The 18841-nt window shown below is 38.9% G+C and overlaps 1 protein-coding gene across 4 annotated transcripts; it reads right to left on the bottom strand.

Annotated features, from left to right (window-relative positions):
• Window positions 1–795: 795 nt before the first annotated feature.
• Window positions 796–18099, bottom strand: LOC131330452 (uncharacterized). Of its 4 annotated transcripts, XM_058364036.1 has the most exons (10): window positions 17879–18099; window positions 16347–16478; window positions 14421–14476; window positions 14212–14326; window positions 11923–13196; window positions 9899–11367; window positions 9002–9132; window positions 8100–8917; window positions 6014–6126; window positions 796–1384 (listed from the first exon to the last, which is right to left on the bottom strand). In XM_058364036.1, the coding sequence occupies exons 3-10, from the start codon at window positions 14472–14474 to the stop codon at window positions 1060–1062; spliced, it is 4299 nt and encodes a 1432-aa protein (XP_058220019.1). In that variant the 5' UTR covers window positions 14475–14476; window positions 16347–16478; window positions 17879–18099; the 3' UTR covers window positions 796–1059. The 4 variants fall into 4 exon arrangements, with proteins under 4 accessions (XP_058220019.1, XP_058220020.1, XP_058220018.1 ...); XM_058364037.1 differs by lacking the exon at window positions 16347–16478 and having other exon boundaries at window positions 17879–18084; XM_058364035.1 differs by lacking the exons at window positions 16347–16478; window positions 17879–18099 and adding an exon at window positions 14639–14693.
• Between the last annotated feature and the right edge of the window lie 742 nt (window positions 18100–18841).

Genomic DNA, 18841 nt, shown 5'->3' with positions numbered 1-18841 from the left:
GAAATGCTAGGGGAGAGAGAGAGATCGAAACTCATAATCACATTCACAAATCAGTTCACAACCACAATTAACAACATAATATTACAAAATCACCATTCAAAATCACAGATCTTCACACCTTTTTCCTAAAAATCAAAATTTTTTCCCAAAATTACAGTGGCCCACTGGCCCAGAGGCGGTGAAGGAGGTGATGGCTGGCAGAGGAGGAATCGGGCAAGGTAGGCCCAGGCGGCTGGGAATGATTGCGACGAGGACGAGGTGGAGCTGCCGCTGTAGTCGGCGGAGGAGTGGTGGGGAAGGTGGCGTTTGGTCTTGTCGTCGTCATCCTGTAAGGGGACTCCATTTCAGAGAGAGAGAGAGAGAAGTAATGGAGGTGCAAGGGTGTGGTCCTGGTGGCATGCAAGACGAAGAAGAGTCGAGGTAGAGGAGAGGGGTTGAAAGAGAGAACAGAAGACGGCGAGATGAGGACTGAATGGAGTAAAATTGGGGATTTTTTTTCGTTTTATACATCTGATTTCGTTCGGTCGGGTCCGAGACGAGAAATTATATGGTGCCACCCAACACCCGACCGACTAAATCAAAAATCCGACAAAACCAACCCGAATCCGACCCGAATGGCTGATCAAATCCGTCCGTTGTCTATTTTCGGGTCGGGTCGGGTGGATGGACAGCCCTACAATCTATAATGTGTTCATAGAGATAACGAACCTAAAAAATCTCAACCATGACCCTGAAGGTCATTTTTTATGGTATACGATTTATTCTGCTTCTTTTTTCCAAGGCACTGATGCAACAAGGGGTAAAAGTTCAGAACTTTTTAGTTACCCAAAAAACAAAAGTTCAGAACTTCAGAGTTTTAGGAAAACAGAGGTAACACAAAATTGCCATATATCATCACTACATGTTTTGTACTCCTAGTCACATGCAAAGCACTTGCCTCTTAACCATGGTGAAGTCGTCCATCAAGAAATTCTACTTTCTGACCCTAGCTGTAAGTAATGCTCCAACAAAATCCCAATTCAAACTTAGGCCAGGCCAGATCAATAAGGCAGCAGTTAATTACGAAGTTGTGCAACAGGACACACTAGCAGATTGTAGAAGACTGAATGACAGGGACTGCAGCTCCTTGCTTAGTCCAGAGTACCACTCCCTAATACAATCCGTGGGATTATCATTAGGTGGACTTACAACTGCTGGAACCTCGACGGTACTCTTAATAAGTTCTGTAAAACTGATAGAAAGGAGACCAAGTAAAGCGTTGACAATGGCGATTTGAGAAAGCCGAGACAATTTCCTCGAAGAACTCTGGCACAGAAATGAAGACAACCTGTATCTCAAGTTTTCAACACTGTTGTCTTCATACCCACTAGCATCAACTCCAAGCCTGTGAAATAAGGAATGGTTAGGCAAATGAATTACTAACATAAACTCGGACAAAAGTAAGTAAAATGTACCAAAATGTTGTAAGGCAATGCTATTCTCAATCCTTTTTGAGCTCTGACACTCCCATGAGAGAGGTAGGATGGAAAAAAAGGTGTCAGAATTGAAGAGTGGAGATCATTTCCCCATCAAATCTTTAGCTCAACATGCTGGTGTCAACTATAATTAGTTAGCGAACGCAATTTTGGTGACTTGAGAAGATTCCATGCAACAAAATCAATGTTATTTAGTTTATTTGAAAGTTCTACAACAATTTTCTAGTTGAAAGCATTGTACGCTGGCTCTCACCGATATTTTAAGAAGACTACCAGATGAGTATGGCATGCCTCTTCACGAGTTGTGATGAGATAGCAAAGTGATGCAGGAGCGTACTAATGCTTAACTAGTATGCTATAAGTGTCTTCTAGCTTCTAGTCAAAGAGTCTAGTTATTTTTGTATTTCTTTTATCAGTCTTTCTATCATTTTTCGTGAATCTAGTTGCCTTTTATTTTCTCTAGGAATCGTCCTAGTAGCTTGGAGTCAAAGTCTTGTTTAACATTTATTTAGAGTCTTGAAAATGCAATTGCTTTTCTTCCTATTCTTGGAGGGATGTTCCAAGATATCTATATAAGACTTTAGCCATGAATGAAATGCTGGAAAATATATGAGTGCAATAAAATTAGAACTCAAAACCTAGAAATTGATGCAACAAAATTGGTGATCAAGACAAGTGTGACACTCTGTACTTTAGACAGATTCGTCCCCGCTATGGTGCTTACGGTTTGCCTGGACATCTATCTCCCAGCACTACTTGATCGAACTCCCCACAAAAGCCGCATTAAATCGGTGGTTCCTTGTGTTTTGTACTCTCTCTCAAAATGAATAGACTCTAACTTGATAAAAATATGGACATAAACATCTTTTCGAATCTCCTCTAGAATGAATGGGGAATATCCTATTCATCGAAAAGACATGACTCTAAATAAGTCAATTCACATTCAAACCAAATTAAAATATTATATTTCAATAATATTTTCCAACATGAAAAGGGGGAAGTTAGTTGATTAGCAAATTATTTGCAAGTGCATCTTGCTTGGAGTGAGTGATTCATCCTATAATCAAGTGTGTGACTTGGTCGCGTCAAGTGGCGTCCGCTACCTCCGGTTGAGTGGCATCCCGGGAATATCCTAAACCTCGCAAGTCTCGGCCTATGTCAAATTGGTATCAGAGCGGTGATCCTTCCCTGCTGGGTTTTCATCCCGTAGCATTTGGAGATAAAATGTTCCGCGTGAGTGGAAGACTGAGGAAAGATCATGCGTTCGAAGAAATTATTTTCGATGAAGATTCTACAATTTCACAACCACTGGTGGATTGGAATTTGCCTCCAATCTATGATGAGTACCAGTGTTCTAAATGGCGGCCTCTAGGCGCTTGGAGGCACCCCGCCGCCACGCCAATACCCCTTGGCGTTTGATTTGGCGCCCAAGGAGATTTGGCGGCGTTTGGCGGCCGCCTAGGTGGCCTTGGCGGTGTTTGGCGGCCTTGGCGCCTTGGCGGACTTGGCGGCCCTTGGCGGGCTCGGCGGCGTCTTTGGAGGCCTAAATTGTATACTATTAATGTAAAAGGGCTAGGATCAAAAGTATAAAAACTAAAAGGGCTTATTATGTAATTTTACAAAATCATATCTATATATATTACAATTACATTTACATCCTCATTCAATACTCCACGCTCCCAGAGATTCAGACGAACGAAGCAGACGAACTCTTTTGTATTTCTGATTTGAGTTTTTATTTTTTATTTTGGTATTTAAAAAAAAACAGATTGTATAACGACAAATAGATTGTTAAAAAAAACAGATTATGACAGATTGTTAAAAAAAAATGTTAAAAAAAAAAAAAAAAAAAAAAACGCCGAATTGCTTGGAGCCGCCTAGGCGGCTTGGCGCTTGGAGGTGGGTCTCCGCCCTACTAGCGCCAAGCGCCATTTAGAACATTGATGAGTACACTGAAGTAGGATTCCTAATTGTCCAAACACATCAATATTCTGGTTCACTGGTTTACAATCAATGTCATCCTAATTTCAATGTCGATGATATTTATGATGACGGCGAATGTTGCAAAACTGCAGCCATGGCAGCCAAGATTGATTGGTCCAAGCCTCCTATATACGATGAAGACCCTGAAGACGAGGACATTACATTGGGAGAGCTGACCTCTTTGTTGCCAGTTCACAACACCCAACAAAGTCCAACCTGGTTTCAAACAATCGCAAGTCTGATGATTCAAACTGGATAGACAAATCCATCCATGAACAGCGCACCAAACTTTTTGAGACTTATGGCATCATTAAGGGGTTTCAGTGCCTCTACATTATGGATTCAGGAAGTCAAGGTAACTATTGCCTTGTTCACTTCACTACTCTACTCAAAAAATATTTTTCAACTCAATCATTACTCTCATTTCTCTCTCTTAAGTTTTCAATCATCACTCTCATTTCTCACTCTCTCTCTCCACTTTTTACCTCTCGCCAATTATTACTCTCAATTCTCTCTCCACTCATTATCCAAAAACACTACTCAAATCACAAACCAAATAAAGCATATTCTCAGCAATTGGACTCATTCTTGAATCTGCCGACCGAATATCTTGCTAGGCCTTATCATGTCAGTTGGGTGAATCAAGGATCAAGAATACCTATAACTAAGTGTTGTTTGGTGGAGTATTCAGTTGGGAGCCAGTATTGGAACAAGATTTGGTGTAACGTCTTGACAAGGGAATCATATGATGTCTTGTTGGGCCGTCCATGGCGGTGGGACAGAGACGTTAATTATCAAGGAAGAATGTTTATGAATTGAAGATGAACGGCAAATCCGTCAAGTTTTTCCCCAAAGTGGAGAAGATGAAGAGGAAGAAACTGTTATTCATTGCGGAAGAAGTTGTTCCATCCAAAAAAGAAGGAAGAAGCGCCTCTCCTGTGCCGTCGCCAAGAAGACGCAAAAACTCGAGGACAATTTTATATTTATTTTTGAAGAAAGGGAGAATGATGCAGGAGCGTATTAATACTTATGTGAAATAACATATTATTATTATCATTATTATTATTATTATTATGCTGAAGTGTCTTTCTAGCTTCTAGTCAAAGAGTCTAGTTGTTTTTGTATTTCTTTTATCAGTCTTTCTATCATTTTTTGTAAGTCTAGTTGTCTTTTATTTTCTCTAGGAGTCTTCCTAGTAGCTTGGAGTCAAAGTCTTGTTTAGCATTTGTTTAGAGTCTTGAAAATGTAATTGCTTTTATTCCTATTCTTGGAGGGATGTTCCAAGATATCTATTTAAGGCTTTAGCCATGAATGAAAGGGGAGAGTTGAGTTGATTGGTAAATTATTTGCAAGTGCGTCCTGCTTGAAGTGAGTGATTCCTCCTATAATCAAGTGTGTGACTTGGTCGCGTAAAGTGGCATCCCGGGACTATCCTAAATCTCGCAGGTCTTGGCCTGCGTCACAAAGGGGTATTACTTTGTGCAGCTCTACAATGCGTGGTAGAAAAAAATGAGGACTCCTAAAGCAATCAAGTGCTTAAAAGTCGTAACTGAAAGCATCCAATGGTTTTCAGCTCAAGCACATTTGACAATAAATAATGACCTAACATTCATATTACAAATTGCACGTTAATTTTGACACAAAGAGACTTACGTTAGATTCACCAACTGGAAGGTATTTCATTGTTATTGACCAAATTCATTTACGAGTTCTCAAAAATTTTATTAAACAAAAATGGAATTTGGCAGGAGGACTTATTTGAGATTAGGTCCAACCCACTTTTTTAACGTGCAAGCCTCATTAATATGCTTATTCTGAAAATACCCCACTGAAGACATCCACCTATAGAGATCGAAGTATATCACATCAACATCCACTTAAGAAGACCAAAATGTCTTCAAAACTTCTAATCAAAAAAACAAGACCAAAACATATCTCCTTTACTATGGATTGTCTACAAGGATGTTTTTTCTTAAGTATATGACAAGAACAAGAAATATCATACTAATTGCTATCACTAAAGCTTTCTGAGAATGCAGTTAATTTTTAATTTGGTAATAAGTTAAATTCAACAATCCATTTCAGACATTTTGAAGGAATCCAATCACAAGCTAACTAAAGTTACTTCAATCATTCTTCAACTTTTGGTTGCATAACTAGAAAAGGGATAGGTCCACACGCACTCTCTCAGTAACTGGATTGGAAGCCCAGTCGGATTTGAGAGAAGCAAGATTTGTTACACAACAAATAGTACACACACCAGATACTTTGAAAAGGGAAACATATGCCCCATTTTATGGCCAAAAAGTTGGGATATGTGTCTCCATTGGTAACATATACCCAAGGGAAGCTTGTAATTCTGTGATTCTAAAGGATTGCAGAAATTTACATAAGGCCAAAAGATTGTGTGATGTGCTCCAGTTTCAATAAGACCATGATAAAGCAGCGATTCTTTGCTAGTACCACAGCCCCTCAGTAGAATATTAGGCTTATAGCACTTGCCAATAAAATTAGCTGACCCCTCAAATTAAAGCAATCAAGAGTTCATAACTTACCTTCCCAGCTTACCAAGAAGTATAACAGTAACAGCAAAAAAGTTCTCTTGGGCACATGATTCCAACAATCTCAACAGCTGATGCACAATGTTGTTGCATGTCCAATCCCAACTCTGCAAATGAAGATCATTATAGATATCAGAAACTACCTTGAAAAAGAAAAACTATCCAACATCTCTGCACCTAATATCAGAATCATACGTAGTTCAGAGTATTCGATACTACCAAGAGAATTACATCATAAGGCAGTTCTTTTTTTACCATCAAGCAATAAACAGGGCTACCAGCACCCCAAACAAGAAAATAGAGCAGCACAAGGCAATCAAAAGCGGAAAGAGAAGGAAAAAGAACAGAGCATGAAAACAAAAGAGACAGGCTAATATGTAACATTGCAATCATAACTGTAATGGTAAAATTAAATAGAGAGAATGAACTCAGATCACAAACAGGGACTCACCGACAAAAAGCATTTGTAATAGACGCTTAGTGCCTATGAAGCACAGATACGGGATACGACACGATACGGATACGGATACGGCGATATGACAAAAATTAAAAAAATAGGATACGGATACGTCGGGGATACAGCTGTATAAATTATACATTTTTATAACTATTAGTCTTTTAGGCATAAAAATGAAGCCATAAGAAATGAAAGAGTAGTTGAATTGCCAAAAGAGCTGATCATCCAAAATATTAGAATTTTGTAAAAAAGAAAAAAATACAGATTAGTAAATAATAGACTAATAGGTATACATAAAATATACTTCATATATATACACATATCTATATACCAGTGGATGTATTAGATATAATTTATTGTGTATGTAAACAATAGAAACTCACACCAGTAAAACAGAGAGAGAGAGAGAGAGAGAGAGAGAGAGAGAGAGAGGGAGAACCTTGTGAATCAAAGGTTCAAGCGATCTGGGGTTGGGAAAAATCAACTGGTTTAGGGAATGATCTATCAATGTGTATAATTTCCTAGATTTTATACTTTAGTGATGCTATTATTACAATTTTCCCCTTTTAGTTTGTACTTGATTCTTTAAAAAAATTCATTTTAACCCCCGCCGTATCCGAAACTAAAAATATTTAATTTAAATGCCGGATACTTATGTGCCGTACCCGATACGTATCAGGGCGTATCGGGCACGTATCAGTATCCCTCGCGTATCCGATACTCGTACATGATTAATTTCAGAGTATCCGTGCTACATAGCTTAGTGCCCGTTCTCCTTAGCTTTTTTGTGGGCTTTTTCGTTTTTTTCGCATTTGTTAGTTTTGCATCTTTATCTTGGATATTTCCCAAAATATTTGGGTAAAAGTCATAATTTTTTACTTTTCCAGTTCCCCTCGTTGAGACCAACCAATAATCCACAAAAGTTTGACGTCAAACTAACAAAGACGGGAAAAAAAAATTGAATAAGGACAAAAAAACCAAAAGAGCCCAAAAGGCTAAGGAGAACCACTTAATGAGCAAAAAACTACAACCCAGCATGAAAATCCATGTTAGCCATCTCAACGTTATATTTACTCCCTCCATCCCAGTTTAAATGTCTCCATGCATTTTCAAATATATATATAAAGATATTTTTTGGGGGGTTTGAAAATGCACGGATTCCAGTAGAAGACATTTAAATTGGGACGGAGTGAGTACTTATTAGTCTTCCTCGTACATCCCATCTTCGGAAAACCAAATGACTCAATATTTATAGCATGTGCACATGAAAAAAGAGCCTATTTCGTCAATAGAGCTAATTTACACAGTAGCCTATTTCGCCACTATACCCCAATGTATCAACAATGAAGTATTCAATTCTATTATGTAGCAATTGTAGGAACAAAATAACACGATAAAGTAAATGAAACTCAAAGAAGTTTCAACAAAAAAAAGTGAAAAATAAAAATGTTTTTTTACGTAAAACTCTAAACCAAAAAGCAACTTCTGCAACTTTAGCATGACATTGACACTATGATTGACTGTACACCAACCAAATTTAGTCAAACAAGCTATACAATAGTCCAAAATTGCAAACAGAATGAGATTATGAAGTAGAAGGATATCAAAGATGTGAAACCATACCATATTCCCTGCTACAAGCTCCACTAGCGAGATTACATCACTGAAATGGCAAAAATTCCCATCACAAAGAGACTTTACTTGAGAGGTGGGCATATCAAGCTTGATTAAACAGCAGGATGCACTGCAGTTCATAGGTTGGAGATTTAATTCTCCCTCCAGCCACCAGGTGTTCTCAGCCTTCTCATTGTAGGACAGGAGTGAAGATGAATTTTCCACTTCATTTGGATCTTGATTAACAGTACCAGATAATGCATATTTCTGAAGTTGTTGCAAGAGAGATAAAACAACAGTTTCCACAGAAACTACATCCACGGAAAAGGGGCATTGGGTGCACGCAGGGAACTCCGGGCATGAATCGGAATCACTTGCTATATTTCTCTTCTCTAGAAATGGGACTAAGGATTTGATGACGGTCATTATCAAACCATCATCTTTATGATTGAAATATTTAGATCCACATACAAAAGCAAAAACATGAAGAATAGTCAGCACCAAGGAACCATCCAATTCGTGCATCCTGAAGATGTTGTACGAAGCCTCACATAAGAACCCAATGTGGTCAATCGCTGCACATAATGCTGCTAATAAGATGCTCCCCGCCAGTAACTGAGGTGTTAGAGCCGTTTCATATGACAGATGTTCTTCTTTCCCATTCAGAAACAGGTCGTCCATTGAACCACAAAGTGGTAATGAATGAGAAGAAACATCACTATACACCAGAATTCTTCTGTTCATAAGGAAATCCTCGATGAGTGTAAGCAGCTCCCCAGAGGTGCATAATTCTGCAAGTATACATCTTGTCTGCATATCAGACACCGCTGCATAAGAAGAAAATTACAATTTGTTAATGGAAAAGATTCAGAAAACAACAGAGTATTGTGAATTCTGATTGACAACCCTACCTGTGTGCATGTGTCCAGCAAAGGATTCAAAAAAGCGGATGGAACCACTCTTCAGAAAATTTCTGAATTCCTCCATAGCAATTCCAGAAATTTTGTTCAGTAAAACTGAAAAATACACGCATGCCTTCTCCCTGGAAACAGTAAATAGGAAACAGAACCCAACAGAACCAAAAAAAAATTAGTACCTATTTCAACAATTCCACTCAGAACAAATTTTTCTTTGGCAACAGTTCACCAACTAATGGAACAAAAGTAGATCATTAACATTAACGAAAATGATTTTAGCACTCCAGTTCATAGTTGTCAAAGGCGCGCCTAGGCGCAAGGCGAGGTGAGGCGCACCCCCAGCGCCTTGCTGACCCCTAGGCAAGGCGACTTGAAAAAAGCGAGGAAAAAGCGCAAAAAAGTGACAAGGCGAGCAAAGCGACCAGGCACAAAAAAAAAAAGCATTTCTTTCAAATTGATAAAAAAAGTGCGCTTTTTTGAAAAAGCGCACATAACAATTATTTTCAGAAATAATTATTTTTTCGCATAGGCGCGCCTCTCTTCAAAAAGGCGCGCCCCTCGCCTTGCGCCTCTCTCCTCAGGCCCAACAGTACTGTGCGCCTTTCACCCTTGACAACTATGCTCCAGTTTTTAGCGAATGAACTCCAAAAATTTTCTTGTAAGGCTTGTGTTGTGTGTAATTTTAAGCACTAAAGGACAGAATTTGGAGTGCATTTATAAATAATAAAAAATGGAGTGCAAAAATCATTGCCCTGACATTAAGTAACAATCACAAAACAAGCAAAATTGGTTAGAGACTTAGAGTCATGCAAATCAAGAACAATATAATATTTTAACCACCTAAAACTACCATAACATGCAATTTACAAACTTAAATTCAAAATCACTTACTTCTTTGAAAGATCTTCATTACTCGAAAGAGCATGCAGAAGCTTTTGCACCAGATCCGTCTGAGAAATAGTAGAAAACTCAGACATACAAGTTCCAGCAGCACAAAATATCCTAGACATGCTGCTGTAGTCCTTGGTATCAGAAACCACAACATAGCATCTACGGATATCATTGCCCGCACGTACAAGTGAACTTTGACACAAATTATTTGCCCCTCCATAGCCACAACTGTAAATATCTGGCATCCCCCTCTCTGCATGGGAACGCTCCATCTGGTGGGGACAAGTATTGTCCTCATACACGGTATTGCACTTAACATTTCCGTTGTTTGTCACATTCTCAAAAGGATTAGCAATACCTCCATTCTTATTCAATGGTGGAACATGGGAAGTTTTAGAAGTACCAAATTTCCATCTATCGGACTCCGCGTCTGTGTTAACATCAACTTTGCAAATAGGCCCCAGATTGGCCTGTTCAAATGACTCGTTTAATTCAAATTTACGGTAGCGGTCCTCGTCCACTGCATAACCTCTAGTGTTATCTAATTCAAATGACTCGTTGTTTTGAACCGCAATCACAGGAAGAGTTGGTGACAGCGGCAATTGAATAGCTTTACGGTAGCGGTCCTCGTCAACTGCATTATGCAAGTCAAGCAGCTTCATATAGTTCCCTTCTAGTTCCTCATGACTTCCCAAATTGCCCCAATCACCCATTACAGCATCAAATGCCTGCACTTCTCCTCTTTGAATGTCCGTGCACCCATTAAGGTCAGACAAATGCTTCAGAGCTACTTCTTCACAAGATGCCTTTCTTTTCTTGTGCACCCTGGCTGGCAAAGCAATGGGATTACATTCCAAGTCAGACATCATGCATGGGTTCTTTTGCAGGAATTTGCCTGTTTGACTGTTTAACATGCCATGAAGCATGGACAACTTCTCCTCTATCCGGAGCTGCAAGTTTTTACCCTCGGAGTACAAATGTTCAATGGATTTAAGTGCATTAACGATCCTCTTTCTCTTTTTACCGTGCCCAGCCTTCCTCCCAACGGCATCAATGCACCTTGTTCTGGTAACTTCACCAGACAAGCTGGAAATGTTAGACTGTGACTTTGATTTGGATTTCTCTCCTGCCACTATAGCTGATGCGGTGACTGAGAAAGCACCTCTTTCCTGTGAGCCCATCAATAGTCCATCAGAAAACGATGACGTACTTGAATTTAACGCAGAACTCTGTAACATTTGTCTGTTAGAACCTCCAAGTAGAGGCTCCATTTTAGAATCAATACCTGAGGTGCACTGAGCGCAGTTTCTGACACTACAAGGAAGCAATTGTGCATTACTATCTATGGATTGCTTCATAAAATCAGAGGCATCCAGGTCATTATTGCAGTGAAGGTGAACCTGATGTGATTCTTTCATGAAGAGCTTCTTCTTCAAGTTAAAGCTTGGGATATTGAAGATGTTGCCATTCTGCAGAATAAGCAAACTGTTAACTACATAAGCCATGGACAGAAACTCTTGGAAGCTAGAACCGGAGAAAAAACATACAAGAAAATCAAAAAGCTTGCGAAGAAAAGAGAAATAGGATAAATGAGAAACCAAGACAAGACTCCACCATTAGCATTCAGGGCCCTAGGTTTCTAAAACCGATCAATTTGGCATGCAGCTAAACACCAATAAACATTTGACAAACTCGACCCCAAATAATTAGCTAGATTTTTAGAATGAAATATGCAGGTCAAATATACATGACCAATTTTTAAGCACCAGCTCCAATAAGATTTCACTCACCGGCAGATTAATATATGAAATACCCATTGGCTAAATATTTTTCTACTTCAGCTAACTTGTTTCAGAATAAACTCAATAAAAATAATGTCCAAATACAAATACGGAAACACTATGCAATTGATGACTTTAATTCCATTACCAAGCACAAAGCACCCAAACAACTGACTGTAAATCAAAGAAGATTATGTATGCTCAGAAATTGCACCTAAGCGATGAGAAAACAAGAAAACCCACCTTTGCATTGTCATCTCTACCTTCACAGCAATATGGGAAACATTTATTTAGTAAATCCAGACGATGCGAAAATTGGACACATTCCTTCTTTAAGAGATGCAGTTCTTGTTGAAGAATTTTGTTTCGGCCAATTTCCAACTTAGCAACTTCTTTGGCATGCTTCAGTTGCTTCTTTTTAAACTTCAATTCATCTTTCAGCAGCTTCATTTTAGCAGTTTCAGAATTCGTGTGTATATTAGGTGGATCAACAGGAGCCTCAACCAGTTTTCTAGAGGAGGCAAATTCTAACATTTCAATTTGTAGTCCCTCAATCTTACGTCCTTTGTCTTCTAACTGCTGAGCTAACTGATCTGCACGACGTTTTTCCTCCATGGCCTTTTTCATATTAGCTTCTGCAATCACCCTTTGCTCTTCTGCTTTCCTCATCTCTGAATCTGCACGCCTCTTTTCTCTGACCGCCTTCTGTTTCTGCTGCTTGATGCTTTTCTTTACAGTTTCAGACGTTAAGTCTCCCGAAACCAACTTTGATTCAGCCATTTCCGGTTTTAACATCTCCAATGGAAAGAGCCCACCTCTCCCTGTTGCATCAGGTTTCATCTCTTTATCAGAAAGGTCAGTAGACAACTTAACAAATGTTTTCGAGGATTCTTGTTCATCCATCTCCTTTTTTAATTTCTCCAACCGTTGTTTATACTCTTGCAATTGTTGAGACAAATCATTCGCACGGCATTTTTCATCTATGGCCTTCTTCTGATTCATTTCTGCAAGGTTCTTTTGCTCTTCTGCTTTTGCCATCTCAGAATCTGCACGTTTTTTCTCTTGCATCACCTTTTGCCTTTCTATCTCAAGATTTTTCTTTGCCTCGACCTTTAGCTTCTCTAACTGGACTCCATTTTCGTCCAACTTTTTCCGTTCAATATCAGCAAGTCTCCTTTCCTCATTGGCCCTACTTTTTTCTTCCTCCACAATTTTCCATGCTTTTTCAGCTTCTTTCTTCTCTGCTTCAGCTTTCTTACACCCTGATTCTGCCGTGATTCTCTCTTTCTCAAGAAGCTCCTTGAGCCGATTTATTTCTGTTTCCCCTGCAGAAATTCGTGTTCGAAGAAGCATTACTTCTCCATCTAGATCTTGAGATTCCGAGCTTCCTTTTTGTTGCAACGATAGTATCTCAGATTTAAGAGCACGGACCTCATTCTCCAAAGATATTCTCCTATCTGATTCTTTTGCATTCTCCTGTCTTTCAATGGCAGCCTGCACTCTCCCCTCCTCATTCTCTGGAAAAAGACAAAATAATAAAAATTTAAATGAAAAAAATATTGTTGACCTACTATGTCATTATCTTCTCTATTTGTTATGTACAAAGATGTGTTAACTTTGACTACACGTGACCACAAAAGAATAAAAGTCTAATTGAAATACAGGGCTGCAAATATCCATGGAACTTCAGTGTTCACTTCATTTCCTTGTATTCAAATCACACTTTCTGCCTTCCATGAAAAACTCACAGTGAGAACTAGTATTATGGCACACACGCCAAGGTGAGAAAGTATAGCATCTCCTTAACTATAAGTTTACTTGACTTGTAAGGGCAGATAATATCTCGAACATGAGAACTAGTATTACAGGGCCGATAAAAAGAACTAGGATTACAGGCACTGCCAAGGTGAGAAAGGGTAGCATCTCCATAGCTACAAGTTTACCGGACTTGTAAAAGGCCCGAGCAGACTGATCATGGAATGATTAACCCTGTAGCCAGAAATCGATCATACAACTCAGCATTAGGTATAAAGCTTCTTAGATAAGAGTTTAGTGCTTTCAGGTATGCTACATAGGGAAAATACAGATTTGAATGAGAGGGGAAGAAGAGGTCGATTAAGGAAGTTATAGATGGGTGCCGTAGATTGCTCCTCTCTAGAGGTACTGGACGGATGAAATTTGAGGTCATCTCAACCCTGGATGGAGAGTGCAAGGATTTCGATTTCACTCAAATGGATATTCTTGATTCACTGTGGCATTTGCATTGTTTCTCAAACTGGCAACAGTTAAGTTAAACTTGAGGCTGACAATTCCACCAAATGTGGAGCTACTAATTAAGAACAACTTCATACTGCAAGCCTTTTTAAGTTGCAAATGCATATATCTTTCTAATTACATCTATTTTGGGTTTCACCAACCTTGTTTTCTGAGAGGGGTCATATACTATTGTTCCTCAAAACACTGTTCACCATCAATCAAACAAGAAAATTATGGGTTGTGAGTTGTGAAAAACACATGTAATTCGGCTTTTACCTTTCATAAGACTCAGATTTTCATTCTGAAGCTTATCAATCTCATCATTTTGCATCTTCACCGCTTGTCGTAGAACATTTCGTTTTTCTCCCAGCTTTATGTATTTCTCTTTCAACTATACATCAAAACATACATTAGTACTAGACATGAGCCATGCTCGACTTTGCACCAAAATTTGCCCTGAAAAAAAAGGAGGGAAAAGAAAATACCGCAGCACAGCACGGATTCATGGCTTGATGCTTCACCACTACATCTGCCTCCATTACTGCAAGCATCACAGGGAAATAAACAATAAAGGCAGAGTTTCAATGCTAAGTACACCAAAAAAAAAAGACGGGTGGGGGGGGGGGGGGGGGTGTGGCGCGCGGACTGCAAATACACTTAGGCTCAGTTTGGATGCTCGGAATCTTGCGAAATGGCAAGTCACCTTCTAACCCAAGGCCCGAAGAAATGGCCTGCAAACCCATGGGCCTGACCTGCCCAATATAATCCCGAATAAAAGGTTGGTTCAATTTAGGGCTGTCAATCGGTCGGATTTGGTCGGGTTCGGGTCAGAGTATCAGACCTTTCGGTTATTTGGTTTTGATTGGATGTCTGAGTCAGAATCCTCTTCCTGGTTTCTTGTCATTCAAGTTAGTCCTATGAGAAGGATGTCAAACGATGTCTTACACCAAGGGAAGACCTGAAATTGATGGTACACTTTCTTTCAAAGGTAAGATAGTGTCTATTCTACCTCGAGTCTCAAGTTCTTGTTGCATTGTGGATTACCCTAATAATATATCTCCAGCAGAAAATGATATGAGCACATATACTTTGACATCGTTTATATAAATGATGGTGGATTCGACCTACAACTCTGCGAGTGACGATGAGACTATTGATATTTGTGAGAGCTATTAGTATCATCCAGCATTCTGTTGAGCACTCAAGAAAATGGAATGACTCTCCCTCTCTAAATTAACAACATACTAACACAAAGTTGGATTCTACTTTTTACAAATTGGGTGATAGAAACCTCGAGAAAAAATACAACTGTAACTTGCAATCGTATCATTCATCTAATCATTTGTTTCAAACATATAAGAGAATCCCAGCCCTCAATCTTTTAATTGACTCAATAAAAATTTTAAGTAAAGCCTCTAAATTCACTTTAGTCCTTGACTTAAACTCATACCAGATTGACATTTACTCAAAATTTTCACCGAATCAATAGATACTCAAAATTTTCACAATTTCCAACTATACCATTAATGAAGTTTCCACCCCCCCCCCCCCCACCACCCACACACACACACACACACCAAATTTGTGCTTAGATCTGAGTTTGTCCATTAGAGTACTTAATACCAAATGAAGTAAATGAAGTTTTTATTCAAATTTTTATTAAAAAAATTTGGTAAAAATTTGAGTAAGTGTTGGAGATGCTTTTATAATAGAAGATCGATTCCTGATGAACTAGACTTTTCAAAAACTAAAATTAATTGATGTTGTTCACCCAAAAGATTACAACTTAATACTTCTAGTAAAATCATTTGTGGACAGTAGTTTAGAGTTTCTGAGTCTATTTTATTAAGTCCATGTGCAGGGATAAATTGCATTTTGAATTGAGTTAGACTTCGCTCCAAAATCAGATAAACTGAGTCATATTGGGTGGGTCAGTCCCATGGGCTTGCAGGCTATTTCTTCGGGCCTTGGGTCGAAAGGTGACTTGCAGGCCAACTTGCACAGACTGTGCTCCCAATCCAGGTCAGTTCGATTTGTTCGTTCAGTTTTCTTTTTTCTGTCCCCCAAAATCAAATGTCTGCCATATGTTCACTGTAAAAACTAGGGTTTTAGTTCAAGCATACTGGAGACGAGAACAGACACAGAGATAAACTAGGGTTTATGTTCACTGTAAAAACTAGGGTTTATGTTCTCAACCCGCGCTCAATCGACTTGAACATAGCTATCTGATGCATTCTTTCAACACCAGAAGGTCAATGTACGTATCACTTGCTCTTTCTATCCCTCTATATATAACTAGAGGCACGCGATGCATGTGCAAGTACTGAAAATTTAAATTGAAAAGAACAGACACTACATTTAAACAAATCAAATTTTGAGTATAAGAGGACAATCACACAAATAAATCTTACAGTTTTAGTGTCTCCAATGTTCACAACGGCTGGAATTGCTCTTTTCAATCTTCTGAAAACCTCAATCAACTTCTCCGGCAACAAACTACGGTACTGGAGAATCTTGGGCAGCGGCAATATCCAAAAACAAATCTGCACCATTAGAGATTTACTTAGCATCAGAGGTGTGTTCTATGGGTACATATTAAGAATTTTCCCATTTTGGAAAAAACTGATAGAATTTCATTGTACTTCTACAGTGTAATTATGAGGGGTCTTTTTTAACCTCCATGGGGACGATTGTTTGCGTGAAGAGGAGAGAAGAAGATAAGAAAGGATTAGGTTGAGAGTAAACTGTCTGTATTTTTGGAAGTTACAGTTTTTGGAGAAGCAACGTGGGTTGGGGAGTTCAATCATGAACGTACTATTTTGCTCAAATTTTAACTGCCCATAAGAGGTCAATGAAAGGACAATTATAGAAAATACTTTTCTGACGGGGCTTCAAAAATAGGAGACACCAAATTGGTGCTCTCCCTATATATATATATATATATATATATAGATATTAGAATAAATGTATATACACATATTCAGTACCCTTCTACCAAGGGATCCCTCATTTTGTTAAAACAAGGACTTCCCATTTCCAGGTCATATTATGATTATCCAAACCGTTTAACTTGTCTAGAACATGTTTTTAAGTGTACCCGCCAAAATCAGTTCAAAATATGACCGAAAAGTGTTTGATTCGAAAAGTTTTTCATAAAGCTTGACAGGAATTGTTCTAAATAAAATGTTTGGAACAAGCACTTTTCGGTTATATTTTGAGCTAATTTCTCGCGAGTATCCTTAAAAACATGTTTTAAACAAGTTGAACGGTTTGGATCATCAAAATATGACCTAGAAGGCTTCAAACTATGAGGTTTGCATTTAAGGCCTTTATTAGAAGACCACTGTACACATTATATATATATATATATATATATATATATATATATGTGTGTGTGTGTGTGTGTGTGTGTGTGGATTCAAATGTTTGGTCTTATTCAAGAAGCTTATCCAAGAACCAAGTTTTTTGAAACTTATTATAGAACTAATATTGTCTCTTTTTATGGATTGAGTCTGAATCTAAGATTAGCATGGTGATTTGTACTTCGTTTGGAAATGTGATTCCGAATCTCCGCGATTCTTCCATTCGGGTTCCAACCGAGTGCTGATGGATTCGGGGCAGGTTTGGCCACCCGAAATTTCCAGATCAACTATCAGCAGCACTGCAGCACACGCACACACATACACACAAACAAATCGAATTGTGCAACATCATCAACCATCACCAGATCAACATTTCCAGCCAACCCAATCAGCAGCCATACAAAAAATAAAAAATAAATAACCAGGCAACTACTCCCTTGTTTTCCAGAAAGCATCCTCTCTCCTCCCCTTTTTTCATGGCTGTAATTTGGGCAGCCACCATTGTCCCCATTTTCTTGTTCCTATTCCAGAACACGCACACACACAGAGAGAAAGAGAGAGAGAGAGAGAGAGAGACGTACCACTGTAGACGGAGGTCCAGAGTCACTGGGACCTAGATTAGGGTTCTTGCCTTCTTGGGTAATCGTCTGATGACTCAATCCGTCGATCGATTAGGGTTGTTGGACTGTGGCCTGTGGGTGACTGGGTGTGGTACTGGACTACTGGTGGCGTGGGAGATCGAAGAAGAAGTAGTGGAGGGGGAGGAGAAGAATTAGAAAAGAATTAAAGTCGGTGACAGAATGGGGTGAAAATAGGGTTTTTGAGCTTTTGTACATATGTCGTTGGTCGGGTCGGATCACCCGAGAGGTAACCCCGCCCGACTAATGTGAAATCTGACAAAAAATCAACCCGAACCCGACCCGAATGTATGATTAGAACTAGGGGTGATTTCGATTCAGGGTCGACTGGTTCGGGGTGAAATTGTGGGAAAATGAAGGCTCAGAACGTGTCTTGATAATTAATATCCTCTAAGAACATGCTGACAACATTTGTTAATGCTGAAAATGCCTTAAGTGGGTATTAATTATCAAAACACGTCATGAGCCATCATTTCCCTGAAATTGTGGAAGACCAATTCGATTCGGGTATATATATATTTGCAGGACCAATCCCGACCAAAGTTAATTTCGGTTCGATTCGGGATGAGTTCGATCTTATCAGGGATTTTGATCCGTCCCAAAATGAGCCTTAGTTGGGCCATTGGGCCATTTTTGAAACCTAACAAATGGACTGTTGGCCATTTTTTCACCCATAATTGGGCCATTTTCAGCCATTTTTATATGGGCCATTTTCACCAATTAATCCAAAGCAAACAAATCCTTACCAACAAACAAATTAAATCTGACATTTTGAGTATAGTTGGACATTGTGAAAATTTTGAGTATCTATTGATTCGGTGAAAAATTTGAGTAAATCTCAATCTGGTATGAGTTTAAGTTAAGGACTAAAGTGAATTTAGAGATTTTACTTAAATTTTTTATTCT

The sequence above is a fragment of the Rhododendron vialii genome, chromosome 6a (assembly GCF_030253575.1).
Source record: "Rhododendron vialii isolate Sample 1 chromosome 6a, ASM3025357v1".
Lineage (NCBI taxonomy): Eukaryota > Viridiplantae > Streptophyta > Magnoliopsida > Ericales > Ericaceae > Rhododendron > Rhododendron vialii.
This window is presented reverse-complemented; position numbering and strand designations above follow the sequence as displayed.